Genomic DNA, 26,312 nt, shown 5'->3' on the forward strand with positions numbered 1-26,312 from the left:
CTTGGAATGCTACAGAGGGATCTATATCATGTAATCATTGTAATTTAACACAATGTGTAAATCAGTCATGGTGGAAAAGTTTTGAAACACAAATCAATAACTCTAATTTTTCATTGGTGATTGTTAAAACTCGAACCGAAGTATGGTTGCCTGTAAATTTGACAAGACCTTGGTCGGACTCTTTTGCTGTATCTCATTTGGTGACTGCTATACAAACTTTGCTTCACCGGTCCCGACGCATGCTTGGACTAATCATAGCTTCCGTTCTTGCAGTGGCTGCAGTTACTGCAACCGCTGCCGTGGCTGGACTTGCTTTGCATCAAGGATTCTAAACAGCAGACTTTGTACAGGAATGGCATAAAGACTCTCATTTATTATGGCAACAACAACGAGATCTGGATGCACAACTTGCAACTGATGTACTCAATCTTCAACATACTGTTTCATGGCTTGGGGATCAATTAACTGTCTTATCCACAAAAAGTGTATTGAAATTTGATTGGAACTCCTCTCAATTATGTATAACATCTGTGCCTTTTAACATGAGTGAAGGTTGGGAAAAGGTGAAACGGTCATTAACAGGGCATCAAAACCTAACTAAGGAAATTATGGAGTTAGAGCAGCAAATTTTGTCTACATTTAGCAAAACACTACCTGACATTACTGGGTCCGATCTGTTAAGGGATTTACAGAAAGGGATGAATAATTTGAACTCTCTTGGACATGTGTCTGCCCTAATTGGAACTGTTCTCGTGAATACTTTATTCATAATACTTTTATGCTGTGTTATTATTTTAGTCTTCCGGTGCTGGCGAAGAAGGCAACAACTAAAAAAGGATAGACAACGTGTTCTCGCCGCCTTACAGTTTGCTACCGCTTCTCAGAAAAAAGGGGGAGATGTGGGAGCCCGACAGTGACCACAAGAAAGCGTGGTTAGGGACGCGGGGATGCGCCTGCACACGGGGCTCCCTGCCTGGGCAAGGCATGCCTGCAAACAGGGTGCTCTGCCAGGAGGCCTGCACACAATATCCAAGTTTAATGGTCCACTCGCAAACGAGGGAACATGCCCTCCTTAGAAATAAGGAGGAGGCTGGAATTGTGAGCAGGCCTCTTAGTAAACATGTTGTGGTCGCTTCCTCCCTTTGCTCCCCGCTGTCCTTGAAAGGTGTTTGGCTACTTGCCCTTAATTGGTAAAGGAATGCATCTTGTAGGTTTCAGTTTGTATCCAGTTACCGGGGTATAAAATAAGCCGCAAGAGGGGCGTGTGTAGAATTGTTCCTCTGGCTGGAGTTGTGTCTGTGTCTGTCTTTTGTGTGTGTCTTGTCCTCTGTGTCATTTCGTCCGCAACACACAAGGATAACAAAGGGCAATTTGCATAATAAATATTCCTATTCTTTTTTTCTAGTACAATAATTGAATAGCAACCATCAGTGAAGTGGGACAAAAGAGAGCTATTATCATAAATGTTAGTGTGATCTTTCAAGGAGATGTGATTACCTTCTACCCAGACTCCACTTCTGCTTTTCATTAGCCGAATATCAAGTGCCTTTGTTGCATCCAAGTGTTACCTAGTTGGCCATATTCCACATAAAGGGCAAAGAACAGGTTTTTTTCTCAGCTGAATTTGTGAGAAACATGGCTCTTTCCCGAAAAAACTTCTTATGGAAAGAAACGGACAGAAGATATGCCTTAGAAGGTCCCGATCTAACAAAATGGCAAAAGATGTCAAAACACTATTAACCTTTAAAATAAAACTGCCAGTTGCTTTACCAGCAAAAACAGGTTTACTCAGGAATAGTAGAGCAAGCTACAACAAAACTGAAAAGGAACACTCCTTTAGTAGAGCAAAAAAGGAAGTTGAGAGGGCTATTAAAAACAAAAAGTCAATTGGAGTAACCTGAGAATTGAAGTATAGTGGCTTTTCACTGGCTGAGTTGTGACTGTCTCCCATTAGCTGGGCTCTTGTTGGGGGAGGGAACTTTTCTTCCTTCTTCAGGGATAGTAAAGTAGCAGCTGAAGTGGGACTGACCTTGTTGAATCACTATATTGTACATCTGAAACTGCTATACCACTGTATGTTAACTATACTGGAATTAAAGTTTAAAAATAAAATTAAAGGGGCGCCTGGGTGGCTTAGTCGGTTAAGCGTCCGACTTTCGCANAATCAATGACGCGTAGGCAGGCACGAGAGCTCCCCTGTTGGCCTCCCAACTCCATCTTAAATAAGGCTTCCTTTGGGGCACCTGGGTGGCTCAGTCGGTTAAGTGGCCAACTTGGGCTCAGATCATGAGCTCAGTGGTTCTTTTTTTTTTTAATATTTTTTTTATTTATTTCTAGGAGAGAGAGAGAGAGAGCGTGAGCAGGGGAGGGTCAGAGAGAGAGGGAGATACAGNGAATCTTAAGCAGGCTCTGCCCTATCGGCACGTCAGTTGGAACCCACGAACCGCGAGATCATGACCTAAGCGAAAGTCGGACGCTTAACCGACTAAGCCACCCACTCGCCCTGGTGGTTCTTAAGTTCGAGCCCAGCATCAGACTCTGCAGTGCTAGCTCAGAGCCTAGAGCCTGCTTCAGGTTCTGTGCCTCCCTCTCTCTCTGCCCCTCTCCCACTAACACTGTCTCTCTCAAAAATAAATAAAGGTTTAAAAATGTTTAAGGTTTCCTTTTATTGATTTTCACACTACTTATAACATAGCAATGTAACTGAGTTAACATCATCTTTCCTCAGGTAAAGGTATATATTCTTTAATGCCAAAAAAACTTTCACACTCCTAATATCCTCTGCTAATCATTTCCCTCCATTCTTCTTTTAATATAATATAAGACATAACAGAAAAGGTAAGTTTATCTTAGACTACTTAGACTATTTGTGGTTCAGGAATGAGGAACGTATATATACACACACATATATATATATTCATATTCATTCAGTAAATTTTGTGAGCCATTTATTTTAATCAGTGGCATCAGGATTAATTTGGAGGAATCAGTAAATCCAATATTGAACACAGTTTTTCATTGAGAAGCATCTATCCTTCAATTTATTTATGTTAATTAAGGTATTTATAAACCAAATCTGGAGATCTTAAAGAAGCAAAGTTCTTATTTTGCTCCAGAGGGAGTGACGGTGTGCACTCCCATCCCTTTTCTCTACCGTACCAACAGGAGAGTGGCAGTGGCGTTCCCAGCTCTGTATAAGGACAGAACACATTTCTCTGTGGATTACAACACACTGGCTCTGAGATATGGAGGAGACTTATTTGTTATGCCAGAAGATCCCCAGATGGAAAGATTCCAGGGACAGTAAGAGATCCTTATGAAGTTCCTGCGTGCATTCAAACTTTAATAACTAAAAGTATGGGTTGCCATAGAAATGATATAATCAATTAATTTAAAAACAATTTCTTAAAATTCAGAACAACTAGACTACACAATGACAGCAAAAGAAATACTGCCTAACAGTATTATGTACTATTATTTGTATACCTGGATATCATTTCATTTACTTCTCACAACAGCCCTGCAAAGTAGGTAGTGTTTCTATACTTCACAGATGAGAATATTGAGGTTAAGAAACTAGCCTAAGTTCACCAAATAATGTGAGCAAACCCTAGATCAACTTGACTCCAAGTCTTCTTTCTCTTATGCAACCAATTTCAATTGTATGACAAAAAGTAAAAACAACCAAAAAAATCAGAGATTGGGAAATCTGTGTTCCAAAGTTAGAGAAGCTAAAATTCTGTTAATTGTTTAAGAAAATACATGTTATGATATTCAATTTATAGACTGTGTATTGTGCTATAAAGGCTTTAATGTTTTCAAGTTAAAATACTCTGAAGAAATACCAAAGGAATCTTCTGAAGGTCTTAGAGAATATTATTTAGTTTTGTGGTTTATTCTCCTTTATTCTCCTCTCCCTACTCTTCTTCCTGCCTTACTTTTTGAATTCTCCAATTCTGTATAGCTTTTGCATAATATTACTGAGATGATCTTTTGGAAATTACTTTTAATTGCTATTCTCAAAGTATTTCTCTTACTGGGAGACAAAACTGATGAACAGTGAAGAGCATTTTCCATTGTTTCCAAGGTAGGCACACCCTCTTATGCATTCTATCCACAGTAACTCTACCCCATTCATTATTGGTACTAGAATTATTTAAGTTTTCTAGCCCTTGCTCTAATAAAAATATATTAAAGTTTCCTAAGTCAGCATCTAAGGGGACAGGACTTAAGTTTCAGAGGGAAATCGTGATACATTCACATGCAATAATGAAACTTTTTACAGAAAATAGTCACTAACCTCTGGTAGTTTCTTAAAAAAGTAAATAATTTGTATATTTAACCTTCACAGAAAAATCTTTAACCTAACAGTAAACAACAGAATATCTCTTTCTGGTAGTCAAAGAAAATGAGACTTATTAAACATTAATGAATTATGTGGTAAAATTCCTAATAATTGTTCTTTCTTTTTAATTAGCTTATAAAAAGAAAAGTTTATGTATTACCTCAACTTATCTAGGCCCTAGTGCATATTAGTAAATAGCAACATGAACATAATTAGCTGCTTAACAGAATTTCAAAAGTAAACATGACTAAAAAGAAACTATAAATTTTTGCCGTTCTTTATAATTGTATTTACTTAAGTAATTAGGGTTTGTCTTTGAAAATATTACTGTTTATTATTCATTGAATCTGCTACCCAATGAGTACTGGTGAGGCAACTTCCCTCCAGAAAAAAACAAGAATCAATAATAACAAGACTCTGGGAGGAAAATAATTAATGTTAAAAATGTGACATTGACTTAGTTATTTCATTAGCAAATTTTAAATTTCTTCTATACCTGTGTTTACTCACCCACAAGTCCTAAAAGAATGTAGCCAGTAATGAACAGTATGAAGATCATGCAGCACAGAACATCTGTACAACTCCTAAAGACAAAAAGGAATAAAGAATTAAAAGGAGTTCAACGTGACATCTTATTTAGTGAACAAATATGGGAAAGGGGAAAATGATCATTGTGAGATGCCATTTTATACCTAGTAATTCTGAAAGGTCTATCAGACGTGTTTCTGTAATCAAAGACTTCATTAGCAATGGAGTGGTCATCGTTCCGTGATTAAAGAAGCTTCCCCATAATTCTTCACGTTTATTCTCTCTTGGTTCTTTATTTGTAAGATATTTTTAGAGACTGGAGTATAGCAATATCAAGCAAATATTTTTATTTGAAATTATAATGTATATGATTTTCTTCATCATGCTTCCTCAACACATGACATAGTAAAAAACAAAAATAGCCATTTTCCATTTCTCCCTTTCTCTATTATCTTTCTATATACATAAAGCGTGCCATTTATTTATTTTTTAATGTTTTATTTATTTCTAGGAGAGAGAGAGAGAGAGACAGCGTGAGCAGGGGAGGGTCAGAGAGAGAGGGAGTCACAGACTGAAACAGGCTCCAGGCTCTGAGCTGGCAGTCAGCACAGAGCCCGACGCGGGGCCCGAACCCACGAACCGCGAGATCATGACCTAAGCGAAAGTCGGACGCTTAACCGACTAAGCCACCCAGGCGCCCTTAAAGCGTGCCATTTATTAAGGATCGACTACACAAACTTTCTATGGAGAGTAGGGTTGCAACTACACTAGCAATAATGTATATAATGCATTAAAAATGAAATGGCTCAAACTGTAATTGTACTAGCTAGTCTATAAATTATATACTGTCAAAATAGGTTTAAAGAAAATCCAGCTTGATAGAGACTCAGCGATTTGCTAAGGATCATAAATCAAGTTAAGAGCCAGTAGAGATACTCAAGGCTTTCAACTAAAGTATTTCCTAGTCCTAATATTAGATTTGTTCAGCTTATAACTAGTCTGGAAATCCAAAAACTATATCTTGAAAATGTAAAACAATAGGGGCGCCTGGGTGGCTTAGTCGGTTAAGCGTCCGACTTTCGCTTAGGTCATGATCTCGCGGTTCNCTCTATTTGAAACTTAATGAAAAATTTATTAGTAAAGAAAAAGGATAAAAACTATTTGAGAGGATCAAAAGTTGCACGTGAGATTTTTCATAGCAAAAATTTCTTGCTCTAGAGGGCATATGGATATATGCTAATATTTAGCACAGGCAGGTGGAAGTTACACCCTCTTTTTTGTGATGGTAGTAGTAATAATAATGAATAAGAATTGTGCAGTTAAAGACACAATAATACCTTACACTGATATAGCCTTACTACACCCTTTACTGCTTTCACATACATTGTGAGTTTCTTAAGAATACCTTCAGGTTTTTAGGTGAGTTGACTTATTTAAGGTTCATGACAGAGAGGTAGAGAGAGGGTAAGGTTGACCAAATATCTAGGTCTCCAATGACTAACACTTTTCATTTAGTAATTATTTTAATATTATTTCAATTTTCTGTAAAGCCTCAAGTTAGCCATATCTAAAATTTCTCACATATTCCTATTACCACAATAGGAAACAAATCTTTCATGGAAAAAGTTAATCATGCTCAATCCAGAAACAAACTGTCATTTGTTTAAATCCAAATTCAGTCCAGGAATTTTACATTTCATTTTGATCTAAGAATTATGAGAATAATAATAAAAAGGGAAGAAACAGGTGCTCTAGCTTTCTTTGTTTTACAATCACTGAAAAGCAAAAACCTGCTTGGAGGTGAGGTGAGTATCTGGTTCACATGCATTCTGACATATCCTGTTCAAAATCAGGCTTTCATCCTGTCAGAGTGGTTGTTAACTTGAGAGCAGTTGTTAAATTAGTGTGATATCTAATAAGAAATGCCTGCAGGTAAGGAACTAAAAGAGGGAAAATTAGAGCACTGGTGTGCCTTAATTAGAAATCTTGGAGTTGTCAAAGCCCTTGTGTTTAATAATAACTACCAAGAAGAGGAAGAGTGGGGGTGACCAGAAGCATCAGCCAAATTGGCCACCATTTTGTAATTATAAATCTATGTTTAGTATCTATATACTCACATTATACATAATATGTACTATAATGCTTATTTATAATAAACTAACATTACATAGTGTTATAATGTTACATATTTCTAATGCTATATCACAAGCACAAGGAGGGGTAAACATGCTAGAAAGATGAATGAAGGAAACCTACCAATCTCAAAGGACAGGCACAAAGAAAGAAGCAGAACCCAAAAGGAAATTTTTTAAGACTAGAACCCATATTTATCAGGTACTGGCACTGACGAATAGGCATTCATTGGAGTTTTGGTCCCATTTAGATTTAGGTTTTACACTATGGTTTCTCTCTCTCTCTCTCTCTCTTTTGGTGCCAAGGATAGGCTACAGCACCAGGGACTACTACAGGCCCACACAACCATCCCCCAGCAGTCTTTCACCACAGTGGTATAGCATTTCTCAGTAATTCAAACTTTCAGGTGTTGGGGATTATATCCTGAGACCAGGGAGGATAATATATTCAAGTCTGCTTTGCTTTTCTGGGACACGGCTTTAGAGAAATAGTAGACCATACACCCTGGCCAGACTGCTTACTTTTATATTAAAGACAAAAGAATGTTGAACAAACTGAAAACTATGAATAGAAAATTCAAAAACCTCAAGATGCTGGAGAGTTTTTCTAGATAAAACATTCCTATTTCTGAATGTGTTCCTGTAGTGATTTGATTCCTTTTTTCTGTTTTTGTTTGTTTTTCATGGACCAATCTATTTATTTAGGTCATCTCCTGCCTAAGCAAAGGGATGGAAGATCAGTATACTGGTTATCATTCAGTACAAGTAAGTAAGATGAGCTTAAGGTCCCATATACTTTCCTCATCAATGTACATAGTCATGGTCCAAACCAGTGCTGTGGTCGCCACTGGGTAGTGGTCCAGGTTCTCTTTATTCATCTCCATAGCCAGTCAGAAGTGGATTCCTGTGAGCGTTATGGAATAGAGTATGATTAGCATCTCCCCACATAAAAGGCTTGGACCTGATGCAGAGAGAAGAGTAGGCAACAAAGAACTCTGCTCTCTTGGTTCTCAAGATGTGTTCTCAAGGTGTGACTTCAGGAAGACGTTCAGCACTGTCACTCCCATGTCCTGGAGAGCTACAAAGTAGGTGAGGGCCTTCCATAGGCCAGCTGATCCCTCCTCCCTGTGGTTGTGTGTACTTTCAGGAAACTACAATTACCTGCCATTTTTGCCCATTAATGCTTTTCTCCCTTTCTTCAGATATACTCCCTCCAGGGGAAAAAAAAAACCCTACTGTTTAGGAAACTATTGGGAGCACCTGGGTGGCTCAGGTCATTATCTCACTGTTGGGGAGATGGAGCTTCTCTTGGAGCTCTGTGCTCACAGTGAAGAGCTTGCTTGGGGTTCTCTCTCTCTCTGTCTCTCTCTCAAAATAAATAATAAACTGAAAAAAGTAGAAAACTATTGGAAAATTGAATTTGGACAAACTATCAAATATAATTTGGGCACCATTTTGTGAGTCAAGTACATAGCAGAAGCTTAATTCAAATTTTGAGAAGCGTAGCATCTTAGTGTTCATTTCTTTTGATTTCAGGGCATCTGTCACAATCCTAACTGTTCTATAGGAAAGGAGTTATTTTTTTTCCAAGTATTTATTTAAATTCCAGTTAGTAAATGTACAGTGTAATATTAGTTTCACGTGTAGAATTTAGCTGCTCATCACAAGTGCCTTCCCTAATACTCAACACCCATTTAAACCATCCCTCCTACCCGCTTCCCCTCCAGTGACTTGCAGTTTGTTCTCCATAGTTGAGAGTCTGTCTTCTGGTTTACCTCTCTCTTTTCCCCACTATATTCATCTGTTCTGTCTCTTCCACTTATGAGTGAAATCATAAGTATGTTTTTCTCTGCCTTATTTAGCTTAGCATAATAATCTTTAGCTCCATTACATCCATGCAAATGGTAAGATTTCATTATTTTTATGGCTGAGTAATATTCCATTATGTACACACACACACACACACACACACCATATCTTTTTTATCCATTCATCAGTCAGTTGGCATTTGGGCTCTTTCCATAGTTTGGCTATTGTTGATGCTGCTGCTATAAACATCAAGTTGCATGTATTTCTTCAAATCAGTAGTTTTTAATCCTTTGGGTAAATAACCTACTAGTGCAATTGCTGGGTCATAGAGTAGTTCTATTTTTAACTTTTTGAGGAACCTCCATACTATTTTCCAGAGTGGCTGTATCAGTTTTGCATTCTCACCAACAGCATAAGAGGGTTTCCCTTTCTCCACAGCCTCGCCAACACCTGCTGTTTCCTATGTTGTTAATTTTAGCCATTCTGACAGGTGTGAGGAGATAGCTCACTATAGTTTTGATTTGCATTTCTCTGACGATAAATGATGTTGCACATCTTTTCATGTGTCTGTTAGCCATCTGGATCTCTTCTTTGGAAAAATGTCTATTTATGTCTGCCCATTTTTTAACTGGATTATTTCTTTGGGGAGGGTGTTGAGTTTGAGAAGTTCTTTATAGATTTTAGATACTAATCCTTTATCAGATATGTCCTTTGCAAATATCTTCTCCCATTCCAAAAGTTGCCTTTCAATTGTTTGTTGTTTCCTTCGATGTGCAGAAGATTTTTATCTTGATTAAGTCCAAATAGCTCATTTTTTGTTTCCTTTGCATCCAGTGACATGTATAGTAAGAAGTTGCTGTGGCCAAGGTCAAAGAGGTTGCTGCCTGTGTTCTTCTCTAGGATTTTGATGGTTTCCTGTCTCACCTTTAGGTCTTTCATCCATTTTGAGTTTATTTTTGTGTATAGTGTAAGAAACTGGTCCAATTTCATTCTTCTGCATGCTGCTGTCCAATTCTCCCAGCACCATTTACTAAAAAACCTATCTTTTTCCCATTGGATATCCTTTCCTGCTTCATCAAAGCTTTGTTGGTCAAATGGTTGTGGGTTCATTTCTAGGTTTTCTATTCTCTTCCATTGATCTATGTGCCTGTATTTGTGCCAGTACCATACTGTCTTGATCAATACAGCTTCGTAACATAACTTGAAGTCCAGAATCATGATGCCTCCAGCTTTGTTCTTCTTTTTAAGGATTGCTTTGGCTATTTGGGGTATTTTTGTGATTCCATAAAAATTTTAGGATTTTTTGTTTTAGCTGGGTGAAAAATGCTGCTAGTATTTTGATAGGGATTGCATTAATTGTATGAATAGCTTTCGGTAGTATAGACATTTAAACATTTGTTCCTCCAATCCATGAGCATGAAATGTTTTCCCATCTCTTTCTGTCCTCCTCACTTTCTTTCATAAACGTTTTATAGTTTTCAGAGTACAAATCTTTTACCTTTATGGTTAGGCTTATTCCTAGGTATCTTGTGGGTTGGGGTGTAATTCTAAATGGGACTGACTCCTTGATTTCTCTCTCTGCTGCTTCATTATTGGTCTATAGAAGTGCAACAGATTTCTGAGTGTTGATTTATATCCTGCAACTTTACTGAATTAATGTATCAGTTCTACGAATTTTTTTGGTGGAGTCTTTTGGGTTTTCTGTATAGAATACCATGTCATCTGCAAATAGTGAGAGTTCGACTTCTTCCTTGCTACTTTGAATGCCTTTTATTTCTTTCTGTTGTCTGATTGCTGAGGCTAGAACTTCCAGTACTATGCTAAATAACCGTGCTGAGAGTGGACATCCCTATCTTTTTTCTTGACCATAGAGGAAAATCTCTCAGTTTTCCCCCACTGAGGATATGGGTATTTTATATGTGGCTGTTATGATGAGGTATGTTCCCTTTATCCCTACTTTGTTGGGGTTTTTTTTTTTAATCATGAATGGATTTTGTACTTTGTGAAATGCTTTTTCTGCATCTATTTAGAGGATCAAGTGGTTCTTATTCTTTCATTAATGTTGTGTATCACGTTGGTTGATTTGAGAATATTGAACCACTCTTACAACCCAGGAGTAAATCCCACTTTGTGGTGAGTGATTCTTTAAATGTACTGTTGGATTCCATTTGCTAGTATCTTGTTGAGAAATTTTGCATTCATCTTCATCAGGGATAATGGCCTGTAGTTCTCCCTTTTAGTGGGGTCTTTGTCCAGGGTATTGCTGGTCTTACAGAATGAGTTTGAAAGTTTTCTTTCCATTTCTGTTTTTTTAGAATAGTTAGAGAAGAATACACATTAATTCTTTAAATGTTTGGTAGAATTCCTCTGGAAAGCCATCTGAGCCTGGATTTTTGTGGGGAGATTTTTGATTCTGATTCAATTTCTATGCTCATTATTGGTCTGTTCAAGTTTCTTATTTCTCCTTGTTTCATTTTTTGTAGTTTATATGTCTCTAGGAACTTATTCATTTTTTCCAGATTGTCTAATTTGGTGACTAATTTTTCATAATATTCTAATTGTATTTCTGTAGTGTTGGTTGTTATTTCTCCTCTCTCACTTGTGATTTTATTTATATGGGTCCTTTCTCTTTTCTTTTTGATTAAGTCTGGCTAGGGGTTTCCCTCCATTTTATTAATTTTTTTTAGAGAACCAGCTCCTGGTTTCATTGATTTGCTCTACTCTTCTTTTAGTTTCTATGTCCTTTCTGGTCCTGAAACTTGAAGTCAACCGTTGGAAATGAGTAATTTTTAAAAAGCAAAGATTTAACTTGGGTAATTTTAAGCCTTTCACGGCAGCTATAGAAATAACTGGGTGATACCAGCTCACGGTTGAAAATTATTCTGAATCATATTTTAGCTAGAGGCCTCTCATAGCTGTACCTTTACCTCAGATGTATTCATTTTTACTTTCATAGAAAGCACGAAGAACCATTGTATTAAACTAAAATGAGTTGCATCCCACCAGGTCCCAGAAAGAAGAAAGAAAGAATAGTGAAGGAGAAATATGCCCCAAGTCTCTCCCTCACCTTCTGTCCAAATCAAAGCCCAAAATTTTCAAAACAAGATGCTCACATTCACATTTATCAGAAAGCTATTCAAAACTCTATTCAGATTGAGCTACCCTTGTGTAAAAGTATTTTTAAAAGTTAAACGATAGAAATACCATTTCTAACATACCTATTTTTCCAAATTGCAATATGAAGAATACGATCCCAATTATTATGTATTTGCAATTTCCCCTTCCTTCCTATCTGGAACCCACAAATACACTGTGCCTATATTAATCTCAACTTAAATCCTGGGAGTTTCCTTTGACTCTCCCTTTCTAAGCTTATCTTTTATATTTAATTGACAAATTCTCCTGATTTCTTCTCTCTGATGTCTTTCACCTACCCCTTCTTCTCTATTCCTGCTTCCTGGATTCAGTCCAAATTCTCTTGTCCTCTCCTCAAACTACTGCCATAGTCTCTTAATTGGGCCCCTGCATATAGTCTCTGCTTGATCCAATTCATTCTGCACATCACTGATACTCACTGATATGTGATGTCATTTTATTGTTTAAAAAATGGCAGTGCCTCTCCACCATCTATGTAGTAATTTCCAAATGTCTTGGCCTTATGTTTAAGAACCTACAAGTTTAATCCTAGTTCAAGCCCAAACTATCTTTCTAGCTTTATCCACCACCATTCTTCTCCATGTGCTTCAACCACCTTGGGTTTTTTCATCCATTGAATACACCCATGCACTCTTCCTTGACTATACTCAGGGTGCTCTGCTAATAGCCCCTTTAGATTCCTCCTTTTGGAATAACCCATATGTCCCAATTTGCACGGAACAGTCAAGGTTTACACCTATTGTTACAACCATTATCAATGCTCCCTTTTACTCACAAAAGTGTCCTTGTGTGGATCTCCAACCTATCTACAAAATCCCTTACATCATAGGATTCTTTTCCTTTTTTAGGGTTGGACAATACTCCATGGTACATATATACCACATTTTAAAAAATTCATTTATTTGGCAATGGACATTTAAGTTTTGTACATATTAGTGATGGTAGATAATACTGCAGTGAACATGAAAGTGCAGATATCTGTTTGTGATCCTGATTTCAATCCTTTTTTTTTTTTAATTTTTAATGTTTTATTTATTTCTGAGAGAGAGAGAGAGAGAGAGCAGGGGAGGGTCAGAGAGAGATGAGATACAGAATCTGAACCAGGCTCCAAGCTCTGAGCTAGCTGTCAGCACAGAGCCCTACGCGGGGCTCAAACCCACTAACTGTGAGATCATGACCTGGGCCGAAGTCAGATGCTTAACCAACTGAGCCACCAGGCGTCCCTCTGATTTTAATTCTTTTGGATAAACATGGATAAACTTGGAGGACATTGTTCTAGGTGAAATAAAGCAATCACAAAAGGACAAACACTGCATGATTCCACTTATATGAGATCTAAAGGAGTCAAATCATAGAAACAAACTAGAACAGTGGTTACCAGCAGCTGAGGGGGAGGCAGATAAGGACCTGCTGTTCAATGGGTATAAATTTGAATTACACAAGATGATAAGATATAAGATATAAGAGATCTGTGGCACAACACTGTGCATATATTTAACAATACTGTATTGAGCACTTAATATGAAATCTACCCTTTTAACAAATTTTTAATTTGTTTGTTTAATTTAAGTGTTTTTACTATAAAAAATTACAGCATGTAAAACATAATGTTTGGGCAAAATATACAGGAATGCATTTGTTCAGTGTCATATATTATTTGAATTTAAGATTTTGCTAGGAATAAGCTTAATATCATATCAAACAAGTGAATATAAATGTAAAACATAATTAAATGTAAAACTTTTTAAATAAAATTCCATCCTTCAATTCAGTTCAAATATCACCTCCTTCATGAAGTTTCAACTAGAAGAGTTCCCTCTAATCTTTGTAGACTTATAGAAATTTTGTTTGTACATCCTCAAGGCAACTATCTGCCATTCATTATAACCTAGACCAGGGGCTTAGACTAAGCTAAATTTGGTCTACTGCCTGTTTGTAAAGCTTGTGAATGAAGAATGGTTTTTATATTTTTTAATGGCTAAAAAAAATTGTGACATACAAATTATACAAACTTCAAATTTCAGTGTCCATAAATAAAGATTTTTAGGAAAGAGCCATATTCCTTATATATATGTATATATATATAATCTATGGCTAGTTTTGTGCTACAATGGCTGAATTGAGTAGTTGCAGTAGAAACCATCTGGCCTGCAAAACCTAAAAGATTTACTACCTGGACCTTTATGAAAACCTTGCAGACCTTTGGCCTAGACCATAAAGTCCTCTGTGGCAGCATTTGGTACAGAGCCTTGCATGTTACAGAAATACAATCACATAAATGATCAGTAAGACATGCCTCTTACTGCTGACAGACTAATGTATCATAAGCAGCCTCTTATGAAATTAAAAGTGCTGTGCTGTCTTTCAAATTTCAGAGTTTTGGGGAGGAGGATCCCTATATAGTAATATGTTGCTAGGGATTCAAATTTTTTGGTCAAGCTTAAGCATATGACCTTAAGCATATGACCCTACTGGGACATTACTGTCTCCAGTAAAATAAATCAACATCACCCTGTCTCTCTGTCTCTGTCCCTCTTTCTCTCTCCTCCCTCTGCCTTCCTCCTCTGCCACACACAACCCCATAAAATTAAATTAGGAGGTAAGAATAGAGTTTTGTTTGTTAAATGCCTATTTCAGTTCCACACCAGCTTTTAATCTCCAACAACTGTCATTCTGCTTTCTTTTCAGGGACAGTTTTCCACATTCATTCAGAAACTGATTCATTTACTGGTTTTCTTTCTTTGTAGCAGATGAAATTCCAATGATATCAGCCATTCTGAAAGGTCATTAATATCAAGCATTAGAGCGAGAATGAAAATCCTAAAAGTCATTATTCTCTGACAGATCATCCATTTATGTTGAATGAGTCAGTTTAGGGGCTGTCCACTGCCTGTAATTCCAGTCGGATGACCACCTGCTACTCTTAAGTTCTTGGTGTCACCTGGATACATCTGTCTACGACAAGGCTGCGTTTATAACTCCCAATTTAGAAGCCCTGCTCCTCTGTGGTTCTGATGGTACCTGCACAATGCCGGGAAAGTCATCTGTTACCTCTGAGTCTTACTGCAGGAAATCAAAGGATTGCTTCACCTCCATGAGGCCTTATTAAAGGACAATGCACTTTGGGGCCACCCTCCAAACTTCACTGAGATACAGTTGGGAAACTTCAGAGTGTAGCATGAATTGGACAGATCATCTGAACTGATGATAACAAGTCAGCAAACTCAAAATTTGGGCTATTCAGGGTAACATTTTCTGTGAGTTAAAAATGTTTTCCGGGGCGCCTGGGTGGCTTAGTCGGTTAAGCGTCCGCCTTTCGCTTAGGTCATGATCTCGCGGTTCGTGGGTTCGAGCCCCGCGTCGGGCTCTGTGCTGACTGCCAGCTCGGAGCCTGGAGCCTGTTTCAGTCTGTGACTCCCTCTCTCTCTGACCCTCCCCTGCTCACGCTGTCTCTCTCTCTCTCTCCTAGAAATAAATAAAACATTAAAAAAAAAATGTTTTCCTCTATTCCTACTCTTCACTGTTAGTGGAGATTTCCGTAATTTTGTGAGAGACACATTCTTTAAGAGCTTATTTTTAAGGGGTTAATTAGTTCTTTTCCACATGCTCCCAGTTTCTCTTCTCCCTTCCAGACACGTTGTTTAAAAATTTTATATTGCTCTGTTCCCACAGGTTTAGGTTATGTCATGTTCTCTCTCTCTCTCTCTCTCTCTCTCTCGGTGTGAGTGTGTGTGTGTGTGTGTGTGCGTGCGCGTACCTGTGTGCACACATACGCATGTGTGTGAAACTTGAGATTTCAGAAATAAGTTATATTTACCATTCCTACAAGGATAATAAGGTTAAAAGAGTATCTTGAAGAATTACACTATTACTGGAATCAGGAAGCTATAAATGAGTTTTTAATGACAAGAACGTGTTCTTTTTCAGGTGCTCAAACTTAATGCAAGTTTTTCAAGTCTCAAAAAAAATTAAGGAAATTTTACATCTACCTTAGAAGATAATTCTGGCATCCAGTCATTGAGAGGAGAGTTAATATTCTGAGATTATTATTTTTTAACATATTTTAAACTTGCTGGAATAAAATATACCAAATAACTTGATATCTTAAGAAATTATAGGATGATGTTGATAATATCTTTTCAATTTATTAGATGATATTTAGATCTCAAAAGCTTCTCTACCCTCAATGGATAATCTTTTCTTCTATCCAGTTTGCGTGTCAGTTTCCACTGCGTTGAGAGAGTACCTTTAACTGGCTGTGACTTATATTTTCTAAGGGGAAATAAAACCTCATTTTTTTAATATAGAGAAGTTTAAGTGATATCTATATAAATGTCTCTTGTTTAAAATGGGATAAGGTCAGACATAATTGGTTTTACTATGTTATTCATCATCTTTCTAAAGCTTGCATAATATTTAAGAATCTGTCAGTAGGTGGAAACCACTCAACAAATTGCTAGTAAAGTGAGAGCCAGATGATACTTATTGCTCATATGGCACGTGGCATCATGGATAAAAGGCACAGAAGAGGTGCAAGGAGACCCAGCTTAGAACGGCCTTAGAACATTAATCCAAAGTTATCAACTAATTTAAAAGGTAATCCATATCAGTTTAGAATGCTCTTTAATCTTCTTGGAATAGGTTAGATTCCTTACTACATAGAAATTTAGAGTAGGTGCTCAAAATATCTGTTGAAACAATGAACTTCTGAAAATTTTCATAACTGGGATGGCTACTGAAATTCAGCTATTAAAATCTTCTTTAATCTTCATACCTTCTAATAATTATATTATAAACAGCTAATATTTTTAGTAATTGAGCCTGTACATTAAATAGAGATTACTATCTGTCACCAAAACTTTTAAATAAAAAATTGCTTACTGCTGTTGGGAGCCTCAGAAAATTGCATGCCCTTTGAGCTAGTAATTTCTTTTTAGTAATTTATACTATGGAAATGTATATATATATATATATATGAAGCAAGAATTTATTTTATAGGGATTTAAAACACTGCACTCTTTATAATGAAGATAGAAATAATTTTTAGAACAATTATATGAAAACACTTTCTTAATGCATTCAATAAAAAGTAGATTATAAAACATGTTATTATTGTTATAAGTTTTTATAAAATGTATATAAATGCTTAACAAGACAAAAGAATATACAAAAAATGTTAGTGACCATTATCTCTGGTTCTATTTTTCCTCTTTTGCTTTATCTGTTTTTTTCAAAGCTTCCACAATAAACACAAATTGCATTTATAATAGAGACACATAGCCTACATTTTACAACTACAAATAGACTGTTGATTTATCTCATTATACTAATTTCTTTCTGATCCCCTCAAACTATGTTTAAAAATTGGTCTTCTGCTTTCACTTTTTTCTTCATCCTCGTTGATTAAATTCAAAACAGACATCTTTTTATAGTCTTTAAACAAAAATTGCTACTAAATGTGTGTGTGTGTGTGTGTGTGTGTGTGTGTGTGTGTGTGTGTAGGGGGTGAGGGATTGTTTTCTGATCTTTCTTAATGGTCAAACATTCCTAACTGGGAATGGAATTGAAAATATGCATCCATAAATGCCTCATTAAAACATCTTACAAATCACAACTACATCAACCAGTGAACATAATAATCTCATGGGCTATATAAAATACAGACCCTAAGTTTTTGTTTGAAGCATGCCATAAAATGAAAACAGAGCTGGCCTTTAAACTTTCATTAATCAAGTCTTTATGAGTTGATGTTATGCCTATTTTTGTCATATCCTCTGTATATTTAGCAAAGCTGAATAATAAAACCCCTCTGTTAATTATCTGAAGATAATATTTAGTCAGTGGTGATCTTAGACCTTTGTCTCTGCTTAGAATATTTATTACCTCCACACATACCCTTAACGGGGTGCCCTATAATCATCCTAGTGCTTTTAGAACATGAAATACAAATTTAGTTCGGAGATTAATTTATCAATGCAATCATCTCAGTTGTAAAACATTTTTATACATATAATTGTGTGAGTGTCCGTTACATAAAGGAGTAAGTTTAAAATAATTTTAGGTAAGACTACACAAGGAACTGGGAATAGTAGTCTCCTCCAGAAGGTGAACTTTGTGTCTGGGAAGAAATAAGGGAGCCCTTCTTCTCACATATATCCTTCTGTAACTTTTAAATTATGTATCAAATATAAGAAATAAGTAAATTTTTAAAAAAGTTATTGAAGTATAAATTTGGCATTATTTTAGAATAGAAATAACCTGAGAAATAATGTCAACTATTAACCATGAATTAATGGGGGGGGGAAATAAAATTAATTTAATATAAATTAAACTATAAACTATACAGCTATAAAGTTGTTTGGAATATACCCTAACTGAAATTCTTTATTGGCATTACAGATCTACACACTCATCTTGATTGAAAGATTGAATTTTGGCCCTTAATGATTTAAACCACACACGTAGAAAACAAGGATTCTCCATCATAAAAATTTTTCACTTGTTTATTTTAGCAATTATTTCAATATTCAGAGGAAAGCATGTCATGCAACATGACAAATTTAGTAGCTAAGGTAATATTGGACACTATACTAGCATGCTGTTGGTAAATCTTTACTGGAAGGTGGGAGGTCTCTACCCAATTTAGGAAGAAAAGTGAACAGATTTGTGAAATGGCATAAGAAGAAATAGAGAATTTTCATTACTTGTCCATAGAAGAGAAATATGGGTATTCAACATATGTCTATTGAATAAGTGAAAAGGGTTACCTGAACATTAGACATTAATATGTTGTAGAAATTTTCAAAAATGTACAAACGTTCCATGTCCCTCTGTTCTCAAACTGTTCAGCAAAATGGGAAATTTCAACCATTTGTCTAGAGACTGAAGTTGTATACAAATTGCTTTCTTTTCTGTAAATATTTGCTAATACATTTTATTCTACAAGTTGTATATACTATAACAAAGCATTATTAGTAAAAACAGGTTCATAGTTAACTAATTTTAAACAGGACTTAAACTTTTTAGGGCTTTTAAGTGAAAACTAAATGTTTCCTCAATGTTTATTGGTTTGAAGTTATTAAATACAGTCTCTGTGTAATCCAGTTTAAATCTGAATCTGTGTATTAGTTAAGAGTGTGTTCAATTGCAAATACCAGAAAATTTATACTAGAAACAATAGCTTAACTCCAAGGAATTTATTTGTTCCATGCAATAAGAAATCCTACAATTGGTAGTCTTGAGCTGGTATAGTATGTCATTCACTGATGCCATTAGAGACCTGACTCATTTCATCTTTCTACCTCTTTGATCCTTAACTTATAGACATTCATTTTCATGCTGTACCTCATGTCACAAGTTAACTGCTGCACTCAAGGTATCTAAATTTATTCTATAAAACTTTGTCTTTTTGAGTAAAAAAGAAGGTCCTTCCTGCTTCCCTTTATGCTCATTGGCCAGAACTGTATCTCATGACCACCCCTTGCCTAGAAGGTGATAGGGAAAATTGACCGTTTAGCTTTTTAGCTTCTGTAATAAAGGAGGCAAGAGAAGATGGTTTGGAATGGATGTGCAGAGGGAAAATTATAGAATATGCCATAGCTACTAGTGAGATTTATTTAGACAACCATAAATATAAAAAGATTTCCCCATTCTAATAATCTGTAGTGAACCAAAATGGATTATGCCAAAGAATATGTGTTTTTCTCTGCAATTATTATTAAATATGAAACATATAAGATAAACATAGGAAAACTGGATAGTGTATCTTCTCTCAGGATTTAAGTCAAACTCAGATTAATTTCATAACAAAGTATATTCTAAAGCTGATATCAATAACATCAAAATAAAAAATTGTTAGATCTTATCTCTGAATAGTTTTATATTTCATATTTTTAAATTAATTAAATAATTCTTGACATTCATGTTCACTGGAATGGGGCTTGAAATTTAAATCCAGCCCTAGTAAATATATACAAATGCAGTTGTCCTAAGCTGATTATTAAAATACAAAGCTTCTTTAAGTTAATATACGTCTTTTATTAATCATTGGACATAAAATTTGTCACATATTATGCCATTAAGTCTCTTATTTCAACAAGATATTCAGAGTAGCATCTTAATACTAAGTCTGAGAAGCATTAGGCAATCTTATATTTAATCTTATCCAAGAATGGTCTCAGTTTTCTTATAATGAAGTACTACAATGCATCATACATAATGGGTCTCAGTTCCTATTATTACCTCTTTCCTGGCATTCTGAATAATGTCATGGAGGACTCATATTTTCCAAGGCTTCCCTAAATATAAGTCCTTCCTCCTCAGGGTTTAACAAAACCTTCCTAGCAATTTTTTTCCAGTGGCTATTTGTTAAGTGTCTATTACTTGCTACTATTATGAGACGTGTATATGCACGTGTGCATGTGGGTGTAAAAGAAAGAGAGGGGCAGGATGGAGATGAGAGAAACCAACACTGTTAGGGGGTAGGAAATATAAAGCAGAAAAATACTATGACCCTACCCTTCAAATGCTCTATTTTTCATGATTTAAGAATAAAAGATTAATGCACCTAGAAGATTAACATTAGAAAATAGAGTTTAAAATATAGAGATTAAACATAGGTACTATTGGTAGAAAGGATCTAGATGGTTAGGATGGAAAAAGCTCAGTGTGACTTAGAGTGTGTAAGACACATTAATTATAAGATGAGTTAAGATTTTGAATTAGGGAGATTCTGACTGGTGGAGAAAAGAGGTTTCTTTTAGGCAAAAGAGAAGTACAGGAACAAAGATGTGAAATTAAGGATGGCTGATGGGATTAAGTATACCATGTTGGCTGACATTCTTATTGGTAGAAATTATAAAAACAGACTACAATACATCATGGAATCAAAAAGGACTCATTCTTTTACTTATGCAATATTTACTTGATACGTATTCTGTGCAATACATTCCTTATAATGATTGTATAATAAGTAATATAAAGAAAACAAATATGATAATTTGGAAGAAAATAATAAGGGTAGGGTGCATGGGAAAGTGCTCTCTAAAGAGGAAGTGAGTGATGAAAATTCATATGAAGCCACAAAGACCTCAAATATCAAAAGCAATCTGGAGTAAAAAAGAACAAAGCTGGAATTATTACACTTCCTTATTTCAAAATATATTACAGACTATAGTAATCAAAACAATATGGTACTGACATAAACACAGACTCATAATATCAGTGGACCAGAACCAAGAGCCCAGAAATCACCCCCTATATATGTGGTCAACTAATATTTGACAAAGGAGTCAAGACTACTCAGTAGAGAAAGGACAGTTTCTTCAATAAATGGTGTTGGGAAAACTCGATGACCACATACAGAAAAATGAAATTGTACCCCTATTTTACAGCGCTCACAAATACTTGATTCAAAATGGATTAAAGACGAGGAGGCAAGATGGCCAATAAGTAGGGAGCTCCATACATTTCATTACCCTCATCTCTCAAACGGAGAAGGCCTGAAGCCATAGGAACCTTTACAGAATCCAGGAGTTTGGGTGGAAAAGGAGACAGAGTCTGCTGAGAAAACCTTAAAGTGTGAGTGAAAACTGGGGAAGAAAAAATGGGGCCGGGACCAGAGACACAGAGGGAAGGGGGAATCCCCCTTTGTGGGTAGCCACGGTGAGTTTGGAAGGGGGGGGAAGAAAGAGTGGCTGAAACTGCTCAAGACACTGTCCCTGTCGCTGGAGAAGACAGAAACCTCCAATCGGGACACAGAGGGAACCGGTTTCCTGCTGTCCAGCTGACCCTAGGGGAGATGCACTGGTCCCAGGAGACCCCGGGAGAATCTGCTCCTCACTCGTCAGCTACACCTAGAAGGCACGCAAGCATCAGTTTCAAGCTGGATCCCCAGGGGGAAAGCGAGAGGCTTGAAAATGCTTTGAGGGACTCGCCTGCAAGTTTATATTTGGGGCAATATCAATGGAGCGCAAGGACTAAGATATGGGCATATGGATCACGGCCCACCTTGGCTACGCCTCCGGCAAGGGAGATCATACCCAAAAGAGGCTATCTCAAGTAACAAGCCAAAGATTACATGGTGGAGAGTCGCAAATACCACTAAAAGTAGGAAATAAAATAACCAATGTCTCAACAAGAGATACCAAGAGACACCATTCAAAGAACATTTTCTGAATGGACAGGCCCTGGACAGTCAAAGAGCCTTCTTTGGTACAGCAGGACTCGCAGGTACAGAGAGCATAACAAGCTTTGAAAACTAGCAAGAGATAGAAAGCTAACCAAAATGACAAAACAAAAGAACTCTCCTCCAAATAAATTCCAGCAAGAATTAACAGCTAAAGAACTGCTCAAAACAGATATAAGCAAAATAATTGAAAAAGAATTTAGAACAATAGTCCTAAAATTAATCACTGGGTTGAAAAAGGCAAGGAAGACTTTAGAGAAACTATTTCTACAAAGACTATGGAGCTTCAAAATAGTTGTGATGATTTAAAATATGCTATAAATGAGATGTATAATAAACTGGAGGCGTCCAATGCATGGACTGAAGAGGCAGAAAGGAGAAAAAGTGATTTAGAAGACACAATTATAGAAAAAGAGGAAGCTGAGAAAAAGAGAGAGAAACTGATCCAGGAACAAAAAAAGGAAAGTTCGAGAGCTCAGTCATACAATCAAACGGAATAATATCCATATCATAGGAATTCCAGAAGAGGAAGAGAGAGGGAAAGGCACTGAAGGAGTCCTTGAATATATTACATCAGAAACTTCCCCAATCTGGGGAAGGAAACAAACAATGAAATCCAAGAGGCATAGAGAGCTCCCCTCAGACGTAACTTAAATCAATCTTCTCCACGACATATCATAGTGAAACTGGCAAAATATAAGGACAAAGAGAGAATTCTGAAAGCAGCTAGGGAGAAAAGGGCCCAAACATACAAAGGAAAACCTATCAGAGTTGTGACATACCTCTCTACTGAAACTTGGCAGGCCAGAAAGGAATGGCAGGAGATCTTCAATGTGATGAACAACAACAACAACAAATATACAGCCAAGAATCCTCTATCCAGCAAGCCTGTCATTCACAATAGAAGGAGAGATAAAAATCTTTCCAAAAAAACAAAACTTGAAAGAAATTATCACCACTAAACCAGCCCTACAAGAAATCGTGAGGGGGACTCTATGAGGGAAATGTTGCAAGGAACACAAGATACTAGAGACACCAACACAAGCATGAATCCTACAAACAACACAATGACTCTACACCCATATTTTTCAGTAATAACACTGAATGTAAATGGACTAAATGCCCCAATCAAAGGACATAGGGTAGCAGAATGGATAAAAAACAAAATCCATCTAGCTGCTGTCTACAAGAAACTCATTTTACACTGGAGGACACCTTAAGATTGAAAGTAAAGGATGGAGAAATATCTATCATGCTACTGGAAGTCAAAAGAAAGCTGGAGTAGCTATACATATATCAGACAAACTGGACTTTAAAGTAAAGACAGTAACAAGGGATGAAGAAGGGTATTACAGAATAATTACAGGGTCTATCCGTCAGGAAGAACTAACAATGATAATGTCTATGCACTGAATATGGAAGCACATAATANACACAAGCATGAATCCTACAAACAACACAATGACTCTACACCCATATTTTTCAGTAATAACACTGAATGTAAATGGACTAAATGCCCCAATCAAAGGACATAGGGTAGCAGAATGGATAAAAAAACAAAATCCATCTAGCTGCTGTCTACAAGAAACTCATTTTACACTGGAGGACACCTTAAGATTGAAAGTAAAGGATGGAGAAATATCTATCATGCTACTGGAAGTCAAAAGAAAGCTGGAGTAGCTATACATATATCAGACAAACTGGACTTTAAAGTAAAGACAGTAACAAGGGATGAAGAAGGGTATTACAGAATAATTACAGGGTCTATCCGTCAGGAAGAACTAACAATGATAATGTCTATGCACTGAATATGGAAGCACATAATATATAAAACAATCACAAATAGAAACAATCTTATGGATAAGAATGTGCTAACAGCAGAGGAATTTAATACTCCACTTATACCAATGGATAGATCAACTAGAAAGAAAATCACTAAAGAAACAATGGACTTGAATGACACATTGGACCAGATGGATCTGACAGATATATTTACAACTCAACATCCTGAGGCCATGGAATTCACTTTCTTCTCAAGTGCTCTGGGCACATCCTCCAAGATAGATCACATACTGGGACATAAAGCAGCCCTCAATAAATATAAAAGAATTGAGATCATAGCATGCACACTTTCAGATCACAATGCTATGAAACTTGAAATCAACCACAGGAAGAAGTCTGGAAAAAGTCCAAATACATGAAGGTTAAAGAACACCCTACTAAACAATGAATGGGCCAATCAGGCAATTAGAGATGAAATTAAAAAATATATGGAAACAAATGAAAATGAAAATACACCAATCCAAACTCTATGAGATACGGCAAAGGCAGTCCTAAGAGGAAAGTACATTGCACTCCAGGCCTATTTCTAGAAATTAGAAAAAGCGCAGGTGCAAAATCTAACAGCGCACCTAAAAGAACTAGAGAGAGAGCAACAAGAGCAGTCCAAACCCAGTAGGAGAAGAGAAATAATAAAAACCAGGGCTGAAATAAACAATATAGAATCCAAAAAAACAGTAGAACAGATCAATGAAACCAAGAGTTGGTTTTTTGAAAAAATAAACAAAATTGACAAACCTCTAGCCAGGTTTCTCAAAAAGAAAAGAGACAGCACTCAAATAGACAAAATCATGAATGAAAATGGACTGATTATTACAACCAACCCCTCAGAAAGACAAGCAATTACCAGGGAATACTATGAAAATTATATGCCAACAATTTCGACAACTTAGAAGAAATGGACAAATTCCTAAACACACACTCACTCCAAAATTCACACGGGAAGAGACAGAAAATCTGAACAGACCCAACTAGTGAAGAAATCAAATCAGTTATCAAAAATCCAAACAAATAAGGGCCCTGGGCCAGATGGCTTCACTGAGGAATTCTACCAGATACTTAAAACAGAATTAATACCCATTCTTTTCGAGCTATTCCAAAAAATAGAAATTGAAAGAAAACTTCCAGACTCATTTTATGAAACCAGCATCACTTTGATTCCCAAGCCAGAGACCCAGAAAAAAAAGGAGAACCAGAGGTCAATATCCTTGATGAATACAGATGCAAAAATCCTCAACAAGATACTTGCAAACTGAATCCAACAGCATGTAAAAATAATTATCCACCATGATCAAGTGGGATTCAATCCAGGGTTACAGGGCCGGTTCAATATTTGCAAATCACTCAATGTGACACATCACATCAACAAAAGAAAAGATAAAATCCATATGATCCTGTCGATAGATGCAGAAAATGCATTTGACAAAATACAGCATCCCTTCTTAATAAAGACCTTAGAGAAAGTTGGGATAGAAGGAACTTACTTAAGCATCATAAAAGCCATCTATGAGAGGCCCTCAGCTAACATTATCCTCAATGGAGGAAAAACTGAGAGCTTTCCCCCTGAGATCAGGAACATGACAGGGATGTCCACTCTCACCACTGTTGTTTAACATAGTGCTGGAAGTCCTAGCATCAGCCATCAGACAACAAAAGGAAATTAAAGATATCAGAATGGGCAAAGAAGTCAAACTTTCACGTTTTGCAGACGGCATGATACTCTAGAGAGAAAACTCGACATACTCCACCAGAAGCCGACTTGAACTGATTCATGAATTCAGCAAAGCTGCAGGGTACAAAATCAACGTACAGAAATCGGTTGCATTTTTATACACCAATAATGAAGCAACAGAAAGAGAAATCAATAAACTGATCCCATTCACAACTGCACAAAAAAACATAAAATACCTAGGAATAAACCTAACCAAAGATATAGGAGATCTGTATGATGATAACTATAGAAAACTTAAGAAGGATATTGAAGAAGACACAAAGAAATGGAAAAACATTCCTCGGTCGGAAGAATAAATATAGTTAAAAAGAATAAATATAGTTGAAATATAGTTAAAAAGCAATCTACACATTCAATGCAATCTCAATCAAAATTACACTAGCATTCTTCTCAAAACTAGAACAAAGTATCCTAAAATTTGTAAGGAATCACAATAGACCCCAAATAGCCAAAGTAATATTGAAGAAGAAAACCCAAACGGGAGGCATCACCATCCCAGCCTTTAGCCTCTACTACAAAGTTGTCATCACCAAGACAGTATGGTATTGGCACAAAAACAGACACATTGACCAATGGAATAGAACT

General features: G+C 36.4%; 1 protein-coding gene across 4 annotated transcripts in view; it reads right to left on the reverse strand.

Moving 5' to 3' along the window:
• The window catches only part of SLC44A5 (solute carrier family 44 member 5), a 405,392-nt gene that overhangs the window by 113,024 nt on the left and 266,056 nt on the right, over positions 1–26,312 (reverse strand). For all 4 annotated transcript variants that reach the window (XM_077778996.1, XM_077778997.1, XM_077778999.1 and 1 more), the window contains exon 6: positions 4,856–4,929. In XM_077778996.1, coding sequence (XP_077635122.1) covers positions 4,856–4,929 — 74 coding nt within the window. The remainder of the gene's footprint in view (positions 1–4,855; positions 4,930–26,312) is intronic.

The sequence above is a fragment of the Crocuta crocuta genome, unplaced genomic scaffold (assembly GCF_008692635.1).
Source record: "Crocuta crocuta isolate KB4526 unplaced genomic scaffold, BGI_CrCroc_1.0 scaffold58, whole genome shotgun sequence".
Taxonomy (NCBI): domain Eukaryota; kingdom Metazoa; phylum Chordata; class Mammalia; order Carnivora; family Hyaenidae; genus Crocuta; species Crocuta crocuta.